The sequence below is a fragment of the Chaetodon auriga genome, chromosome 4 (assembly GCF_051107435.1).
Source record: "Chaetodon auriga isolate fChaAug3 chromosome 4, fChaAug3.hap1, whole genome shotgun sequence".
NCBI classification, from domain to species: Eukaryota; Metazoa; Chordata; class Actinopteri; order Chaetodontiformes; family Chaetodontidae; genus Chaetodon; species Chaetodon auriga.
The window spans coordinates 11,131,346-11,150,863 of NC_135077.1; the positions used below are offsets into that span (position 1 = coordinate 11,131,346).

A 19,518-nucleotide genomic window follows, 5' to 3' on the forward strand; every position below is an offset into this window, starting at 1 on the left:
CCTGTGTGTAAAGCACACTTGCACATATGAATGACTGGTCTGAAAAAACACAAGTTATTGAGCCAATGTGCCTTTTATTGCACCCTTCATTAAAAATCCCCCCATGTTTAATTAGAACACATCCGCCACACTTGAGATGCGTCTGTCACTGGCTGAGGCCCAAGGTATTCATGCTCGGCAGGATTTGCTGTGCTCAGCTGCACATTGACACACATGAAAGGGATGATGAGAGCTGTTGTAGGAGTGCAGGATATAGAAGGTGAAATTGAACCCATGTGAAATGTGAGGTCAGATAACAAGTTGTCTAGTCTTCTTTCAGATGTGCTCAAAATAGAAAAGTTTGCTGCTGCAAGTCTTTTTCCCTCCATGTCATTTAGTATTGTTATTAATTTTTTCCCCCTCCAATTTAATTCTTCATTTTATCTTGCAAAATGAAACTAAACAAACAATATTTAACAGGATGGTAGCATTTTTTGCATGGATAGACACAGCACAAATGTGACCCACAACCAATGTGTAAATCAAAGTCTGCAGCTGTGCAGTTGCTGGTTCATGCTATCACTGGATTTACCAAAACTATTTTCCACCATATTTTATATGTCAAACAACACCTATATTTAAGATGTGCTAAACATTGATGTGCAAATCTGCTTTTCCTTTTTCAGGCAACAGTGACAGCAATCAAATATTTCCTGTGTGCAATACAAACCCATGGTGTATCCCTGTGGGTATTGTTGTAGCTCATCCTGGTGTAATGGTGCTCCGGAAAAGCAGAGAAGAGGTTTCTGGCACATCTTCACCTACTTCCAAGGTGTAAACAGGGAAAGGAAAAATGATGCTCTAAAGGATGATGTCAGGGAGCTGTGGCAAAATATGGGGACATGAATGTCTATATCAAATCATGGCAGTCCATTTACAGTTATTGAGACATTTTAATAAAAAACAAAGTGTCATGCTGCTGGTGGCACTACAGGAGACGTCAGGTCACCAATTTCAGTGAGACAAATCCTCTGGCTACAACAAATGTTCAACCTCAATCCCAAAAAGTTGGGGCGCTGTGTAAATCATCATTTGCGAACACACTGTTTTTTCCGACAATGGTTTTCCAAAGCGTTCCTGAGCCCATGTAGTCATATCCTTTATACAGTCATGGGGTTCACAAAGTGGTGAACCTTGTTCCAACCCTGCTTGTGAAACACTGAGCCTTTCCAGGATGCCCCTTTCATACCCAATCATGATACTATCACCTGTTGACAAAAATTAGAAAGTGTCTGTACCCTGGTTGCTCTTTCTGCAGTCATTTGAATTGAGGTTGCGGAGGAGTTAGCAGCAGACTGTATTTTGTTCCTGTGATTATTGTTGCATGTGTTCATTGCAGCCCACTACCCAGCCCTCCCGTCCCTCTCCTCTCTGTGTAAAACCAAGGTTGACAGAGCAGCAGTATGATGCAGACATGAGGACAGACGATCATCTCTCTTCTGTACAGGTGAGTGTTATTGTTTACACAGTTTACTGGTAGTGCCTGATGTGAACTAGTACAATAAACAAACCTTTGCTTTTAAACTTAATTGAAAAGTCCTTGTTTGAAATGCTAATGTCTGTAAATAAGCTACTTTGAGGCACGATTACAGAGAAGCTGAGCTGCTCTTTGTGGAATCAGGCGGAAAGATATAGACTCCTACTGTATTTGTGATACTTTAAATGTAGAGTTGCAGTTATTGTAGCTTCTAAATGAAAAAAACAATTCTCACCTCCATATTTAATGCATTTCATTGTCATCAACATCATACTAATAGCTTTTCTTTCTTGAGTATTGTTGTATTGCAAAAGGTGCAACCATCAATACATTTTATCCATTACAAAACTTACGGCTGGCCATTATTATCTACCAGGCACATAGAAAATATGACTAGAATGAACATTATGTATATATACACTAAATTACAGATTTATAAGGAAGATCAGAGATGTTACATAAAGCTTCTGCACTAATAATGCACTAGTTATTTGTCTACTGGCAGTGTAAGTCATCAAACTGAGAAATTAAGAAAGTGATTCTATGGATAATAGCAGAAAGGAGGCACTGAACAAAAAAGATTAATACAACTGTATGACTCTTGCAGCCATGATGCTTCTAACATAAATAGAAAGATTATAGGGATGAAAGGGAACAGGGGCATCTGTGGCAGGGTGGGGGTGGGGATGACTGCCCTACCCTTTTTTTGCTGAATGCTGAAGTGCCCTTTACTCAACCTCTCAGAGGTAGAAGTAAAGGGACTTTGGCACTTTGGATCAACAGCCTTTATGACAATGTGTAAGATTTTCAAACCTGGATGGGTGTAGTGGGATCTATCTGTGTGGCAAGTCCAAGTTAATACATTAATTTACTTCATCTTGATTTTACCGATATTGCAAACCGTGATGGTGTGTGTCTGTTCAACTCAACAAGTCTATAAGCCAAAACAAAAATCTACATTTTCACTCTTCATCACCTTCCCATCACCAGCAGTCTCTGCGGTGTTCATTAAAATCTATTCCAAGTCAGCTGGAACATCTGCTCCATGTTCACACCACTGGCACTGGAAACTTAATGTTGTTGTGTTCATTATAGTCGCGTGTGTTCTGCTATGGGACATACTGTAATATGAGATGCATGACTTAAGAGGACTGAAGGTCCACAAATACTTAATTGTGCCCTGAGGAAAAATGCACTTGTGAAATTAAGTAAATGACAGATTTTGTGATAAATACAGCATACATGGTACAGATTCCAGAATATGTATATAATACATGTATGAAAATGTCAATGTCTTGACAAGTTCCACAACAACGGACCTGTCGACAGTTGACTCACTTGGAGTTTATTTCCCTGCCTTCTCAAGCTAGTCAATGCATTACATTAGAATATAATATTTTTTTGTCTTAGTGTAGAAGACACATGCAAAAAGTGATCGTATATCATTCTCCTCATTATATCCAGGTCTGTGTTGATGAAAAGTACATCTGGTTTTGCTCTCCACACCAGCCAAAGAGATGGTGTTTGAGATATGGCAGCTACACCACAACAGAACAAAAGCTTTTCAGGTCCACAGTCTTGTGATTGGTACATCAAACTAATGCTTACATTTTAAAGTTTAACTAATGAGAGATTACCATGGAGCAGCAATTGGATCTGAAACAAACAGAATTCTGGGTGGTTTGTCCACTTTTTCACTGTTAATGTACCATAGAGGAGTGCAGGCAAACTGCTTTGAAATACCTTACTTGAACCCAAAACTCTCATTATTTACAGCTGTATCTGTGTGTTTTGACAGGTTTGATTAGACCATGGATAACAGCAGCTTGGGAATGCTCGGAGATGTTAACACATCTCTTCAGACTGAACTTCAATCCTGTACTACGCTGAGGAACCAGGCTTCTCGTATTTTCCTATATGCCTTCCTCTCTGTTGGTATCGTCTGCACAGTGGTGGGCAACTTCCTGGTGGTCTTGTCCATCGCCTACTTCAAACAGTTGCAGTCGCCCACGAACTCCTTTGTCATGTCTCTCGCAGTGGCTGACTGCCTTGTTGGCCTGTTAGTGATGCCTTACAGTATGATCCGGACCGTGGAGGGATGCTGGTACTTTGGTGACCTTTTTTGTCGGCTTCACTCTAGCTTGGATGTCATGCTCTGCACTGCCTCCATATTCCATCTCAGCTGCATTGCTTTTGACCGCTACTACGCTGTCTGCAACCCACTACTCTACTCTTTGAAGATGTCCCGCAGTCGCGTAGCTCTCCTTATTGTTGTATGTTGGGCTGTCCCTATGCTCATTTCCTTTGGACCCATAATGCTAAACCTCCACGTTGCCGGTGTGGACATCCTGCTCCCGCAAGATGTATGCGTTTTCTTGGTCAATCGCATTTATGCTGTAATGGCCTCCTTGGTAGCCTTTTACTTGCCGATGGCTGTCATGCTGGTAGCCTATTGGAAGATCTTCAAAGCTGCCAAACGGCAGGCCAGGCAAATCAGTGCCATGGAAAGTCAGATGGCTGCTGGAGTGGGCAAAGACTCAAGCAAGAAACAAAGACACCGAAACACTATGAAGAGGGAAAGAAAGGCAGCAAAAACTTTGGGTATCATAATGGGAGTTTTCCTAATCTTCTGGATGCCCTTCTTTACAGTCAACATTGTGGACCCCTTCATTGAATACAGCACAGAGGTGGTTGTGTGGGATATATTTTTGTGGCTGGGGTATATCAACTCATCTCTAAATCCCTTCCTGTATGGTTTCTTCAACCGTTCCTTCCGTAGGGCATTCCTCATGTTCATGGGCTGCAGGGTATGCCTGCCTGGATCCTCCCCTGGGATGGAGCTATCGCACACTAGAAAAGAGGCAAACGAACGTGCAGATCAACCATAAAATAAAGACTAAATAAAGCATCTGTATACTTTCTGTTGGCATAAAAAGAACTGCGAATAGCAAGGAATATATTTTTGGAAATCAATGGTGCTATTCACAGGGTAGAATTATAATTCTATAAGAAATATTTGTGAGATGGGCCACTAACCATGGCTTCAACCATGATTTATGAAACTGACTATTTTTCTTCCGTGTATTGTCAATGTAGATGCATTGTGACTGCACAAAGGCTTTTCTGATATTAGCACTTTTAAGTAATAAACTATCTTTGGATTATGTTGATGTGTTGCTCTGGCCTTGGAAGAACAGCTCTCCAATGTAGGAAATATTAGATGAAATTTCAATCAGACAATGGCAGCAATAACTGGCATATGGCCATCTACCTGCCAGTCATTATGTTTAAGTGTACAGATTGCTATATGCTAAAGCAAAATCCTTCAAATGGTTGCCACATGTGTATATAGCTACAATCAAAACTGTTGTGTGTTCATTTTGAAAAAAGTTTCGTTGAAATATATTTTTTTCAGACACAAAAAGGGAAGCTTCAAGTGGATCCAGGATGAAGGCAGAACAGACAGGGCCTAGAAATTGCTCTGACTGAAAATAAATTGTTTTTCAACCTACATACTAGTGAAGAGGAAGATCAAACTATACCTAAAGCACAGATAACAGGTTTTTATGGGAGAGAAAACAATTCCAGAGAATGACAAAAAGGGGCGGGGTTGGGGGGCCATGATGTTATAAGCAAGGTTTGAAGAGGCCACGTCACAGAGATACCCACACTTCACGAGATCAAGCTAAACTCAACAGGAGTGCCAGGTTGACGACTGTGGCACAATAAAAAGACCCTGATGAAACCTGCAGACACCAGCATCAACGCCAATTAAAAACAGTACTGTACCCCCAAAAAATGCAGCTCTATAGATGTTTCAAGCAACTTGATGTTGAGCTGAGATGCTTCCTGTTTGAAAAAGGAACAGTGTGGCAGCAGTGTCCTGCCTTGTGTGGTTCTATGTTCATGTAAGCTTTTGTCATTGCAAAAAACTTATGTACTAAAGTAATGAATAACTAGTAATGAATAACTCGAATATGAATATATATGCTTGGGCACCTTCAATGTGTAGTATAATTTAACTGCCACCCACTAATATTAATATTAAATTCATATTTTTGAGCCCAAAACATTCAGCACACCTAAAAAAAAATGTTCATGAAATTACTAACAGTCAATGTATTTTACACTCATTTAACTTATTTTATATTAAATTCCTTATAATAGTTTGTGGCGTGATAATGACTCACACTACCCTCATGAATTTTTTAATATGAATTCATTTTTTCTAACATTTTTATGATCTTAAATCGATAAGAGAGCAGAGGAAAAGTAACCGGTACTTTGTAGAATGACTGTGGGTACATCTGAAGTCTCTAAAATTGCATCCCCGCTTCCCTCACTTGGATCTTTCCCTCACGTCTTAGTCCCTGTCACTGCGGTTGCATGGAAAGACACAAGTCTGCACACATGGGCACTGTGCTAATACTAATAAAGGCACACAGTTATCAGTGCCAGAGCAGCAGTGTTTTCCCTCTGTAGCCTGTTACTGGTTTAACAAACACCTGCCTGCATTCTGTATTTATACTGTGCTGTGTCCTGCTCGGAGGCACAGGAACCATTCCTACTGGCAGAATGTGTTTGTATTAATTATTCATTATTTGCATCTGTATTTACTGATATTCGCATGAATTCATTATTCACTAACCAAGAGTATGATTAGGGTGACTTTTGAACACTGGAAATCATTACTTAGGCCACACGTTTAAGGGCAAATTGAGATTATATAACCATATCAAAACTGACGCTCAGGAATTATCAGCCTCACATGTGACCAAATGGAAATGATGGAAAAAATGTTTCTTTCTGATCGACTCTCCTTCTTTAATTGAAACCATAATAAAAGTTAATTGGGGAATAACAGATCACAAGAAGAAAAATCTTTGTCAGAAATGAAGAAAGTTGTTTGTGGTTCTTTTGTGGTTCAGACCTAAAGACCTAAAAAAAAAAAAAAAAATTGGGGAGGGACACACTTTACAAATGTATAGTTTAATCTGTTATTGTTACGATCCTGAAAACCTGTCTGTTCCTAGTGTTTTCTTTTCCCCTTTTCCTTAGTGTTTCTGGTTGTCTGTCTGTTTCCCCTGTCTGTCTGGCTGGGTGTGTCCCTGCACCCAGCCGGCTCTGCCTTGTCAGCAGTGCACCTGGCGTGCATCAGCCTGATTAGGGCACAGGATAAAAGGGGGAGCTTCTTTGTTACCTGCTGCCAGATTGTCCTGTGTCCATGACGGTTTCCTTCTTCATTCTAGTGTGAGGACTAGTTTTTGATACCCTTTCCTTGTGTGCTGTCTTTGTTAATGTTGGCTTTTGTTTGGACTGCCATTCGTAGTGTGCCAAAAACCCCTTTCACTGGCGCTCCCTTAGCTGTTCATTTCCACTCCTTTTGAGTGTATTTTCTGTTGTTTAATTATTGTTAAAATAAATTGTCTTTGCTTTTCCTTTTCTCATCTCTGGTCTGCATCTTTGGGTCCTAAAAACATTTCAGGTGAAAAGCCTAACAGTTATGTCTTCACACTGGTATGAAAATCCAGCAAAAGACTTCCATGAGGACTGCTTCCGTGTATCCTTGCTCGTGACGCCTCAGACCTCCTTCCTCGCTTCTCTGAGCAGAAATAAGAGCTTTGAGAGGCCTTCAACATGGCGGACGAGAACGACTCCCAGTTCCAGAAAGGAAATATCAAATTAGAAATTCAGGATGTCCCCTATGGGTCTAGCTGAGCTGTCACAACTTGTAAGAAGTGAGTAACAGTGAGTCTAATCATAAGGCAGGATGATCAAGTGAAGGTGTGCTCTCAGGGTGCTTTTATTTCATCATAATGCATTCATTTTTAAAGATAGCATAAAATGTACATGAAAAAAATAAGCTTTTATTTTGAATTTTAAGAGCTCTTCATAAAGCTTCTAACACGATGGCACAAAAACCATCACACATTTGGTGTCCAGCATTAGCTGGGAGTGGGGGATTTTTTTGTTTGTTTTTTGTCTTTCAAGTTTTACAGTTATTCTGACGTTCACCTCAACAGGAATACTGTTTTAGTATCTAGTTTTGCCAAACTGCTAAGTACATTTTGATGGTGAAATGAGGCAAATAACAGGAAGTATTTGTCTTGCAACCTTATTTTCTCAATCTTATTTGCCATGTTATTTTAGTTACTTCCTTATTAGCACTCATTAGCACTGTGGACATTTGTTTAGTATTTCAGGCCACTCTGAGTTTTGCTTCTCAGACTGCAATATCAGAGTTGCACATAAATGCGTATTTATTTGATCTAAAATGCTAAAAAGCTTTAGCTTAAAGGCTAAAACGACAGCCAATCTAACCCCGGGCTATCTCAGACAGAGCTAAGGGCTGTGTTTCCATGGTGGCACACAATCACATGCGCTGATAAGTGACACAAAGAATTGGCAGTTTAACATTGCGGTAAAGTGAGTAATGAGAGTGGAAGGCATTTTCAGGAACCCTAGAATTCCACTCGATCTATAGATCATTTATTGCTTTCACCTCACCCTTGTAACTTCTAACCCTGCAAGACACCGAGATAACCAGTGCCCAGAATGCATAGCAAATTAGTCTTACTCAAGATAGTCAAAGACCAGACAGCTTTGAGCAAATGATGAACTTAGATGTCTGTTTATTGGCTCCTAGCCACATTCAGTCTATCTTATTTAAACTAGCACCAGTGCTTTCAGTGCACAATTAGCAGTCAAGGCAGTGGCTGTCTCTTCGGCAGCCTCTTCCACTTTGTGAAAGTGCAAACTGTGAGAGTGTAATCAACACACTGCAACGGGAGCCGCACTGACTTTTTTCACTGGAGTTAGAAAATGGCTTTGATGGAGTTATATTGTTGTTTCAAGTCTGTTTTCTTTTTGAGTGACAGAAGGGTGACCGAGAACAAATGGAAAAATGTTTCAAAGGGCATTTGTTTAAGACCTCAAAGAGCATTTGAACCATGCCAACACGCTGTTTCATTTTTTTTATTTAGCATATTGGTTTTGAATATTTTTAGTTTATATTTCTTCCATTCATGTATGGATTTTTTGCGAGTACACCCCATTTGCTCACAGTAATTGGTGCTTTAATTTCTCTCCTGAAACCAAATGTTGGCAGCCACCATGTTTTAGTCCACTTACTGTTTGAGTCCTTTATGGGATGAAGATTAGATCATGGTGGAATGAGGCTAATGACAGGAAGCAATTGAGTATAAGTCTCGATCGAGTCTCTCTTCCCTCTTTCTCTACACGTCCTGCAGCTTTATCCTTATGTGAGTATGTCTGTCTGTCACTCTTTGAATTCCTAAAATCTTTACTTGTGTTTGTCAGTCAGCACTGTTCACCCTGCTTAACACATGCACATATTGATTTATTTCCATCAATTTCATTGGTATTTTATGTAAAAACAGACCATCTTTGCATCCCAAAAGCATAAGCTTGACATAAAGGAGAAAAGGTCAGTCAGCCTTAGCTCACCTTGTTATCTCTCCTTTTTATTTTGCATTTCACATAAAGAAACATAACCAAAAAAGCACATTCATTTCACATTAGCACTCACTTGGCCAAGTAGACTCATGGGGTTTCTAATCAAACAAGTGTACATATCGATTCATAAATCCAACCGTTAGAATAAATACTGTGTAGCATCTTTATTCTTAGCTGGCCTCTTATCTTTACAATGCCTTGTCAAAACAGAAAAATGGCAGACAAAGTATCATAATTCACTCTGACATATTACATTTGATAAAATCCAGACATTCTGGCAACAATAAAAATTGCACTTATGACTAACTTTGCTCTGTTAAAGCTTCAAAATATTTCTCTCAGTTCATTACGGTTATGTTTTTTTTTTTTCTTCTTCTTCTTCTTTAAAATCAGCCAGATATCGAACAGAGCAGTCACCATTCACTGGGCGTCATCACACAGTGTCAGCTGATAGAAAATTTTAAGAAATAAGTGTATCAGTAATAATGAGGCTTTTGTTATTTGTCTTGCCGAAAGTGCATACACCGGTCAACTGTGAGCTGTGAAATGATGATGCACAGTGCTTTTCAAGTGACAGCAGTCAAGGATTTAGCTTCTTTGTGTCCACTTCCAAACTGTGGCAGCTCACAATTAGTTTCATCTTAAATAAACATGATGGGGATGAAGGATTGAGATAAAGTCTTAGTCCTGTTTGTGCTGGGATCAAGCCATCCTCCTCAGTCCGCAGCTTTAATCAGGCTTTGATTCTCAGAGAGTTTGCCCTATCACAGTCTTTCTTGCAAGTTGGTCCAATATGACCCTTTGAAAATAAATAAAAGATTCTCTGGTGGCCCTCTAAATGTCAGTCTCTTTCAGGCCGTAGCACTCTGCCAGATCACAGAACTGATAACTGCTTTGCTCACAGTTGTAAATCCCCATAGAGACTGTGTCAACTATGTCAATCCGGCCCACTGCAGGTGTGGTACTCTTTCCTGTCCCTCCCTTGATTTTATTCGACAGATTGTTCACTTTCTCTTTGAGCTGGAAGGAGGACTTTTGCAGAGGTGGAAACAGACTCCATCTCTTGAAACCCAGCGAGCGCCCTTTCCCCTTCTGTAACAAAGAGCTGCCACAGGATTCATGCACAGCATAGCTGGGTTTATAGTCTCCCCTCTGATCCCTTGTCATTCCCTTGACAGCTGTCCGCCACCTCTGGTCATAGAAGCGACGCAGGACCCTCTGTCTTTGGTGACACTGGCACCTGAGGAGCCGAGTGAAAGCTCGCTGGAACTCTTTGCTGGAGCAGGGGTAGATCATGGGATTGATGCAGCTGTTGAAGTAGCCCAGCCAAAAGATCACCTTGAACACAGTTTCGGATGGCTTGAGCGCCGGAAAGAAGGATCCTAGAAGGAGACGGAGGGAGATTTGTGAGTTAACGTACAACGTATGCACTAAACAGGTGCAGTATATTGCTTTTGTTGTTCCAGTAAGAATCCAAGAACATTTTAACAAAATATACTTACGAACAGCTGCTGGAAAATGTACAGGAAGCGTTATCAGTTGGAATAATTCTTAATTGGACACATAGTTTTGTCTTGAGTTTTGCATTAAATTGTTTAATCGTTGTTAATCCTGAATCTGCTCTCCTGTTATTTCACCTATACACCACTGTATTATGCTATTTTGCTCCATGTCGACATTTTTCATCCCTAAGACGGGAGAGTATTCACAGTATTATTTTTGTTATGATTTATTATACAGCAGACTAGCTGTTAGGTTGTGTTTAGTATAGGAACAGAGGAGGCTCTGACATTTTGTGGACTTGTATTGATGGGACAGATATTGGCACAACATGCTTCAATGACGAGTCCCAATGCACACAACGCATTTTATGATGCTTTAGGTTGAGTAGATGACATTTTCTTAGGAATTGTAATTATTTCTTGAATGATTTTAACTAATGCACAACGACATAAAACGGATTCATATTTACAAGTGGATGAGGCAGAATATGCACCTTGCCTTATTGGGCGCTTGCCATGCTTTACTGTGACCACAGATTCAGTGTAGCAGTGCCTGATCTGATATGTAATGCATGCACAGTCTTTTCTCATTAGCTTTACTATGATGGAAAATCCTGCCGTGTACAACTTCACATATTCCCTTTATCAGCTTTCTTAAGGTCAATGGAGCATTGAAATTGAACAACTCAGACTATGTTTTTTTTCCAGCAACGTTAATTGCCTAAAGACATTAAAAAAATGTGACAAAATACTAAACGATAGCAGCCTTTTCACATTCTCTCAGATATATTACAGAATTGAGATTTACCATAAATGAGAACATTAAAGTTCTCTTTCTGCACAGCTTGCTATCAACCCAAGCACTACCTGCTTTGCTAGTTTCGTTATACTTGCTATGGCAATTTTGTGTGACACGCTCCATTGTGACATGCTGTTTCTTATGGGATGTTGCCTTTTCCTATTACTCTCCAGCGGTTCTTGTCTCCCCAGGCTTGGATTTAACACAGTGTTGACCCTGGACACAGAAGCAACATATCACAGTGCTAATGCCATGTCTGCACTGCCTGGGCCCAAAAGTCCATTTTCAATTATGTTAGTACAATGTGGAAATGTATGAAATGGCTTGTATGTGATTTTCAAAGTAATGGTTTCACGCTGTTCTGATATCAGCTACCGACCACATACTCTGCACTTGCTGACAAATACAAAGATGTGGTTTGTGCCATTTACTCGAAGACATAAGCAGAGTAATGAAACATATTTCTCACTCTCACATGTGACTTTTTTCTGCTGCATGTACATTATTTTATGGGCAGCATCTGCAACCTGGCTCTTACTTTGCTGTCAATTCTGTTAAAACAGGTCTGACTCAACACGGCTACAGATTAAGATTAATAAAGCGACTAAAGGAAGTGATGTTCTCCATTGATTCTTCTCACTGGAGTGACATCACCTTTAACGCAGAGAGCAAGTGATTCACCCCTCTGACGCACACTCCTACAACACCATGACAACAGGTATTATCATTCAGGAGTTTTCTTTGTTTTATTGCCTTTGAGATAACAGTATCTTTTAAGTCTGATGTCTGCATAATGATTACCATTTTGAATGTTTTTTCTAAAGTTCTCATTGGCTCATATCCTAGTGGAAATCATAGATCCAGGCAACAAATCAATAATCTGAAGCCCGAGAAGGAGTCTGGGGACCTGTACAGTGTCTCAGACTACATTGTGTGTTAGGCTCTTTTGTGTGAGCAGACAGGATCCCGATCAGCCCGTCAGTGATAGAGCTTAAGGATTTATCTCCTTGACATTTAATGTTCTGTGTGAGGGTCAACATTTCATGCAGGGCTTTTTAAAATTCACTCTCAACATATGGTCACCAAGGACTAAGCTACAGTCCTGTGAATACTTGCATAACCGCTGGTACTCATTTATAATAACTGACCAAATTTCAGGGTGTAACGGTTATAAAGGACTTGGTGTTACTTATATTGCCAGAAACTTACTCTCTACAAGCTTATCACAAATACAGAATTCCATTGTTTAAGCCATTTCCTAAGCAGCTCAGCCCTGTGGTAGCAAAAATGACCCAAACAGAAATAAACTGTGTATTTGTTGGGGACTAATTTCAGCTGCAAATTAGCTGTGTTAATGTTTACATCAGCAGGACACTGTGTGCGTGGGATCAACACAAAATAAACTACAGTGCCCATATTCATCATAATGAGGGAATGTGTCAGAAACAAAGTGGCTCACTAATATGCTTTTAACAGTTTTTGGACATCTCTAGAACAGAGGAATAAGGTATATCAGGCTTTAGCTACACAGGGTGCAATACTACATCAGTGATGTTGGTTTCCTGTCATGGGATTTGTTGACATGAAGACCACATGAGACTCAAGCTAATAATTTCAGTCCATCGAAGCATAACATTTGAATTCATGACGACATTAAACTCAGTACATTGATTTTTCTTATGGGCACTAATTCTCTAATCGTACATTTACTGCATAAACAACATATTTTCCATCAGACTGTGTGCACTGTTTCAATATTCCAAAGTATAAAATGCACAATACACCTTTAAAACAAAGGAAGTCAACTGTAAACGTAATCCCTGAAAGTTTGAAACGTGCCTTTATGCTGCTTGGATTCATGTCAGCAACAGATAAAGACAAATCAGCCTATTACAACATGGCTGAATAATTCACATTAAAAAGCTGACTCTTTACTCCCTGTGTGATGTGGGTGCTTTATCCATCAAAGTGAGAGACAGATAGTATTGAGAGTAATTCTGAAAGGCTGTTTCTTTTTAAGGCTAAAAAATGGTCATCTAGTGTCTGGTGCACTCGTATGAGCGGTGTTAGGGTCCTCTCAGTGGAGTTTCAGGTGAGTCAGACTACTTTGTCTAGATTTGCATCATCACAGAAAAAGGGCCTGATTGGTACAAGCGCTGTAAAAAGTACATGTCTGCCACTCAGCTAAAGGTTACTCATTAGTGACGTGACCGATCTCTCTGACTGAACAAGTATTTGTAAGAAGAGTGGCTTATGACTGCTCCACACTCGTCAGTCAGTCATTTAGGAAACAAGCAGCAACCTCCCAGAGGGATGAATCCATGAAAACAGCAGTGTAACGCTTTATTGATCCCTTCAGGGACTTTATGTTTTAAATGACTTCCTATGGGGCAGCCACAGTCCAGCATCAAATTGCATAACAGCATGTCTGAAGGGATTCAGCAGGACAGATGGTTTCCAGCAAGGAGCTTGAATAGTGTTTTTTTTTTTTTTTTTTTTTTTTTTTGGCTTTATTAATCTCATTACAGCCACCAAGATACTGCATACACTAGTTTAGATGATGAAGGTGTTCTCGAAGGTCTGGGGGGTTTTTTTATCATGTAAATCAAAGGCCTCTACCACCTACCAGGAATGATGAATTTATAACTCGAGATCTCGTCAGACTGATTTCACTGAGATAATTATTCTTTTTGCTTCCTTGTGGAGAATCATGGACTCTTTCAGACTTGAGACATGGATGAAATTTTTCAAGAGCAGGCTGTGTAATACGATCACAAAGGGATCCTACAATAACGTTAATGACGATGATATGAATAGAAATGCAAAGTTAAGAGTTGCCTCAATATGTATGATACAAGAGCATTTAATGTGTTTTTTTTTTTTATATTTTTGTATAATGTATGTAATGTCTGGCTGTGTGATGGTATATTGGTTTGTACTAACAATTAAAATGTGTTTGTTTAAAACTCATTCTGGAGATGAAGTATCTATCTACCTTAGATTTTTGGATACAAATAAACTTGCCCTTTTCACTCCCATTGAGTCGATAAAGTGATTAGCAGCACCCATTTCATTTCTTGCACCCTCTCACTCCCTGCAGGCTTTGCTTTGATAATTCAATTCAATACATTTTGAGATGCAGCAAGACTGATAGTGCTGTGAGTGCTATACCTGATAAGATGCTGGTCATTTGTCCATAATGGCTTTTAGCATGAATTATGTGAAGTATATGCAAAATGAAAATTCATGAGGCCACAATCGGTGTGTGTATGTGTGTTGTGAATACTGTTACTTTCTGTAAGTGCAGCGCTATATGCATGTTGCATTCTTTAGTTTGATTTATGTATTTCCTTAATGACTTGCATTGGTCATCCTCCCTGAGGGGCCCTTTCAGCCTTAATGATTACTGACAGTTTCCTCTCCAATACCTCCTCCTTTCAGTATTACGGTCAGTTTTAGAGCTGCTCTTGACACCTGCATTTTCGTTCTACAGAGCACATCATTTTCTATTTTCAAGGCAGAATTTAATCTTTCAATTCACCTGGACCTTTCCCTGCTACAAATGTAGACCATGAAGCAAAACCCTGAACATACAAATACGCCGTCTTCATATGTCTGATATCACTATGTTTGTCTCTTACTGAAACAGATAGCCCACTGGAAATGGCACCCTATTTCAGTCATACTGTGTGTGATGGCTCCTTACTGACTAATGTCAATCTATTAGGACTGCCCTTTCAAAAATGTGATGTCAGCCATCTAAAAAAAAAAAAAAGGCTCCCAGAAAATTTACAGGCATGCAAAGCCACATTAATGGCCACGTTGCAGATTTGACCTTTTCTGACCAAAATATTTGTTTTTCTACATTCCAACAATCTTAATTTCGATCGGTTCCTGGCATAGCTAAAATAAACAGCTATTAAAGTCTAGCAAATGCCATTTACTCTTTTCTGTTATGCCTAAATCTGACTGTGCAGGTTCTTGAAGTTGATGTTGGAAGTTTCCTTTTACTTTATTGTCTTAAAATTGACCTGCGCCTGCATCCAGTGTGATGCTGCGTTGCAAACAAAAATCTGAAAGGCTGAAAAAGTTGAATCACTCCGATGGACGCAAATGCATTTGTTACTCACAGTAAACAAGAATGAATTCATATCAGATTCAAATCATACATTCACGAGGTTACTTGAAGGCTTTCCGTGAGTTGGAAATGAAAATTTTGACGAACAGCATGTGTGAAATATGTTTCTTCGCTGAACACCTAAGGTTTGAGAAGACGCGGACTGGCGCACATTTTGTGCCGGACCACAGGGAGCAGGAACATAAAAGTTAAGACATACCCATCGGCAGAAAGAAGAAAAAGGGCAGCCAGCACAAGATGAACATCCCCACCACGATGGCGAGGGTTTTAGCAGCCTTTTTCTCCCTGGAGAACTTCATCAGCCGCACAGAGAGCGAACTTCGAAAAGGGTGGTTTTTGCTGTTTTTGGAGCTGCTCGGGCGCGCGTCCTCCAGCACGCTGCGACAGTGTATCCGGAGGACCACTTCCATCGTTTTGTCTCTGTCTCGTTTGACGCCCGCTTCTAGGCTCTTGGTAGTCCTGCGGGCCACCACATAGACCCGAAAATACATGATGAGAATGACCATGAGCGGGAGGTAGAAAGAGAAGAGAGAGGAGAAGAGCGCGTAGCCCGGCTCCTCTGTTATCCGGCAGATGCTTTCGTCCACAGGCGGCGGTTCCTTCCATCCCAGCAGCGGTCCGACAGAGATGACCGTGGATGATACCCAAACTAGAACTAAAATAGCCACCGCCTTCCTCTCTGTCATGATACTTGGGTATTTCAGGCAGTGTTTCACACCTATGTACCGGTCGATGGAGATGATACAGAGGCTGAGGATGGATGCGGTGCAGCAGAGCACATCCACCGCAGCCCAGATGTTGCAGAAAACCCGACCAAACACCCAGCATCCCAGAACCTCCAGAGATGCAGAGAAAGGCAGCACGATAATGCTCAGCAGCAGATCTGCCATGGCTAAGTTAACGATGAAGAAGTTTGTGACAGTCTGCAAATGTTTATTGCATACAACAGACAGGATAACCAAAATGTTCCCAACAATTGCAACCAAGATGAAAACGGAGAGAATGATCCCAACCCCGACGGCCTGCGAGTCCAGTGTGAAGTTCGTGCATGTCGTGTTGCTGTCGTTTGGAAATATCTGGTCCAAAACTGATCCGTTGAAAGCTTCTGCAAAATAGATCCCATTGTTGCTTTCGTTCCTCAAGTTAGAGTGTGTCATTTTGAAACGCCATAAAGAGAAGTTTAGAGTAAGTTGACTAAAGAAAACAGCGTGTCGGACATCGTTCTCAGTCTCTGTTTCCAGCAAGCAAAACCGCAATCAAAATTTGACACAGGTCAAGCGATTATTATTTAAAAAAAAAACAAAACAGAAAAAAAACAAAAAAAAACAAAAAAAAAAACAAGGAAAGTCCAGATAACTAACATACAAATGCGTGCATGATTAGGAGGCTGTTGTTTGTAGGAGCAGAAATATTCTCACTCAAAAGAAAAAAAAAGGTTTTGATCATGGAGGAAACAAAAGCATCATTTATATGCAACAATAACAACAAAAAGCAAATACATTCATCTCCTTTTCCACGCATTTCTTCCATGTGATGGCTTTCCACTGGTGGCATCCTTTGTAACTGATCACAGAGTCAGAGCTGGTACAGCAGGTCTAAACCTACAGCTCCACCCACACGTCACATATTTACTGTTGCGTTCAGGGTCTCCACAAGAGAGCGTCACTGGAAGTCTGGTCACGAATTCTACATAATACTCACACTGAAATAGATGAGCCACATTTCTGTATCTGACTTGGTTTCATTAATAGGTGTTGAATGCATCATATTTTTGTATCTATGTTTATCATGATGCCCTCTAGTCTTAGCATGCCCTCAATGAAAAATAAAGCAAAACCAAGACAAACAAACCCTCCATATCAGTTACCCGGAATAACCTCTCTTTCAACCTGCAAAGATAAGACAAAGCAGCATCAATCAGATGATCTAGACAGCTACAGGGCATCAACAAGCCAGCACTGACCGCTGGAGAGCCTCTGGGCAAAGCTGTGAAATTTCCCAGTGACACCGCAGCTGCCATCCCCAGGCGTTGTGTGCATAGCTTAAGTAGAAGGACAGGCCTGTACAGACCACCAGGGAGCCTGGAGGAGAGGTCAGTAAGAGGGTCAAGAAGCAGAGTCACATAGCGGACAAACAAGGCCTGCATGGGAACTTACCGCAGCATGTTGTGACATACAGCTCCATTTTTATATATAGTATAAATAGATTGAATTTGAGTGTAAGCATTGCAGGTTCTTGCAAATTCACCTCCATATTATCTATAAAATAATTTGCTGTGGTAATGAACAGTACTGATGCCAGAGGTGTTGGAGAAAAACTTTATTGATTTCCATATCTTTACATAAAACATCAAGCAAAAGTTCATTATTACTACTGAGAATGTTTGACAAAAGTTAACTGCTGCCGCTTTGTCCTTGATGGTCTCCATCTAATGTATTCTTATTAGTTTCACTGCTTAAAACAAGGCTAAAAGTTTATATCCATGCTGGAAATATATGCTGGAGGATGTGTGCCCACACAGTCCAAAAAGCATTAGAGCTTCAACCCACAATGCTCTAATGCTGATTACACAACAGAAAACAAAAATGCTGCATGGATGAGACATGGAGAGTTTGCTATATTTAGATCTTAAAAAAGAATGCACCAATAATAATAATAATAATAATAATTATTATTATTATAATTATAATTTGGCTTGCTGGCTTGATATTCAGGAAAAACTTTGGATAATGTTCAATGCCAATGTTTTTAAAATTCTTGCATCCTGCAGTATGTGTACGTGGAAAGTCTAGTAGGTTTTAGATTGTGGAAAGGATCATCCTGGCAAATAAACTATGGTTATTGTATGGTGTTCTGCGTGAAAGTCAAACATTCGGGCACGATACTTCCTGAAATCTTGGTATGAGTCATTGTCCAGTATGGATGTTCATCAGTGCTTTGTCAGCTTTATACTTAGCTGTGCTTTGAGCTGAATGGCAATGGTTACTCCAGCAAAGTCTGGATCTATGGTAACATGTCGACCTTTAGCATAATTAGGCATTCAAATTAAAGTCTGGCATTAAAGTGTAGGTGAGACAAGAATTTGGTCATGAGCTGCTCAGCATCCTCTTGTGAACTGATGTGTCTGAAGAGTGAAACCTCTGCTGGTAGGATTAGAGAGGATCAGAAACATGGTCTTATTCCTTAGGGACAATGAATATCTCTACCAATTCCCTACGCTGATAATTGTCCAATAATTGTCAACATTTCCCTCTGGACCAACAGAGCAAAGGAAAGGCAGACTAACTGTCCATCAAACCATCCACTGTGCTAGTTTGGCTAAAAGGCATGAAAGATATATTAGCAAAGATCTAATATGGAGTCAGTCCTCTGGCTGTGGGTAGCCGCACTTCTGTTTCTAGTCACGGTGAGTCTGCTCAGCTGTCACAGCACATCCTCGTTATTGGATTTGTAAAAAAAAGCTACAACCTCATCCTGCCCACCTGCTCCTCCTTATGAGACAAGAGGGCTAAATCTGCAGTCATGTTGAGCCCACTTTAGACCACACCATACGGGAGACATGTTTTGATGGCACAGAGCATGAGCCTGCTGAAACAAGGATGTTTCAGATAATGATTTGGGGCATGAATTGTAGTTACAGGTTGGTAATGGTAATGTCCTTTATTAGAGCATTTAAGATTTCGTTCCACTCCTGCCTGCACTCCTGATTTATCACTTAAGCTACTGATTTAACCATGCAATGACACGTTTGTTTGGCCACATGGGGGCAAGTGGAAACAAGCTGGTATATCAACACCTTTTAGGTTGATGTGGCAAACCTCTCAGCTGCAGAATCAGTTTCTATTTCTCTGTCAGCCTATCATCACTACAAGTGAACTCTTTGTTGTGTCATTTCATTCATTGTTATTGTTCAAATAAAAATAGCCTCTTTCAACCGAGACTCTGTTTTAAGGGTATTTGAGGGTATTCACATTCACATGGGATTAATTGTGCAGGACTGATAGCCCCTTGATGATCCAACAAGTATGTGTTTGATTTGCAGGAGACCAGATGAAAGGCAAAAAGCCTCCAAAAGAAGCATGATGTG

At 40.3% G+C, this 19,518-nt stretch overlaps 2 protein-coding genes across 2 annotated transcripts; one reads left to right on the forward strand and one right to left on the reverse strand.

The window, feature by feature from the left end:
- Positions 1 to 1,375: 1,375 nt before the first annotated feature.
- On the forward strand, positions 1,376 to 4,482 carry LOC143319910 (5-hydroxytryptamine receptor 4). The gene is made up of 2 exons (XM_076729176.1): positions 1,376 to 1,486; positions 3,315 to 4,482. The coding sequence occupies exon 2, from the start codon at positions 3,328 to 3,330 to the stop codon at positions 4,402 to 4,404; it is 1,077 nt and encodes a 358-aa protein (XP_076585291.1). The 5' UTR covers positions 1,376 to 1,486; positions 3,315 to 3,327; the 3' UTR covers positions 4,405 to 4,482.
- Positions 4,483 to 8,985: 4,503 nt separating this feature from the next.
- adra1d (adrenoceptor alpha 1D) lies at positions 8,986 to 17,000 on the reverse strand. Its single transcript, XM_076727480.1, has 2 exons — positions 15,631 to 17,000; positions 8,986 to 10,374 (listed from the first exon to the last, which is right to left on the reverse strand). Exons 1-2 carry the CDS (start codon positions 16,586 to 16,588, stop codon positions 9,827 to 9,829), a joined length of 1,506 nt encoding a protein of 501 aa, XP_076583595.1. The 5' UTR covers positions 16,589 to 17,000; the 3' UTR covers positions 8,986 to 9,826.
- Between the last annotated feature and the right edge of the window lie 2,518 nt (positions 17,001 to 19,518).

What these genes read in the sequence shown, in the direction of transcription:
- LOC143319910 (XM_076729176.1), top strand. Translation starts at nt 3,328, where the DNA reads ATGGATAACAGCAGCTTGGGAATGCTCGGAGATGTTAACACATCTCTT.
- adra1d (XM_076727480.1), bottom strand. Translation starts at nt 16,588, where the DNA reads ATGACACACTCTAACTTGAGGAACGAAAGCAACAATGGGATCTATTTT. An exon ending in TTTCTTCTTTCTGCCGATGG is followed by an intron (nt 10,375 to 15,630) that starts GTATGTCTTAAC and finishes GTCTCCTTCTAG; the next exon opens with GATCCTTCTTTCCGGCGCTC.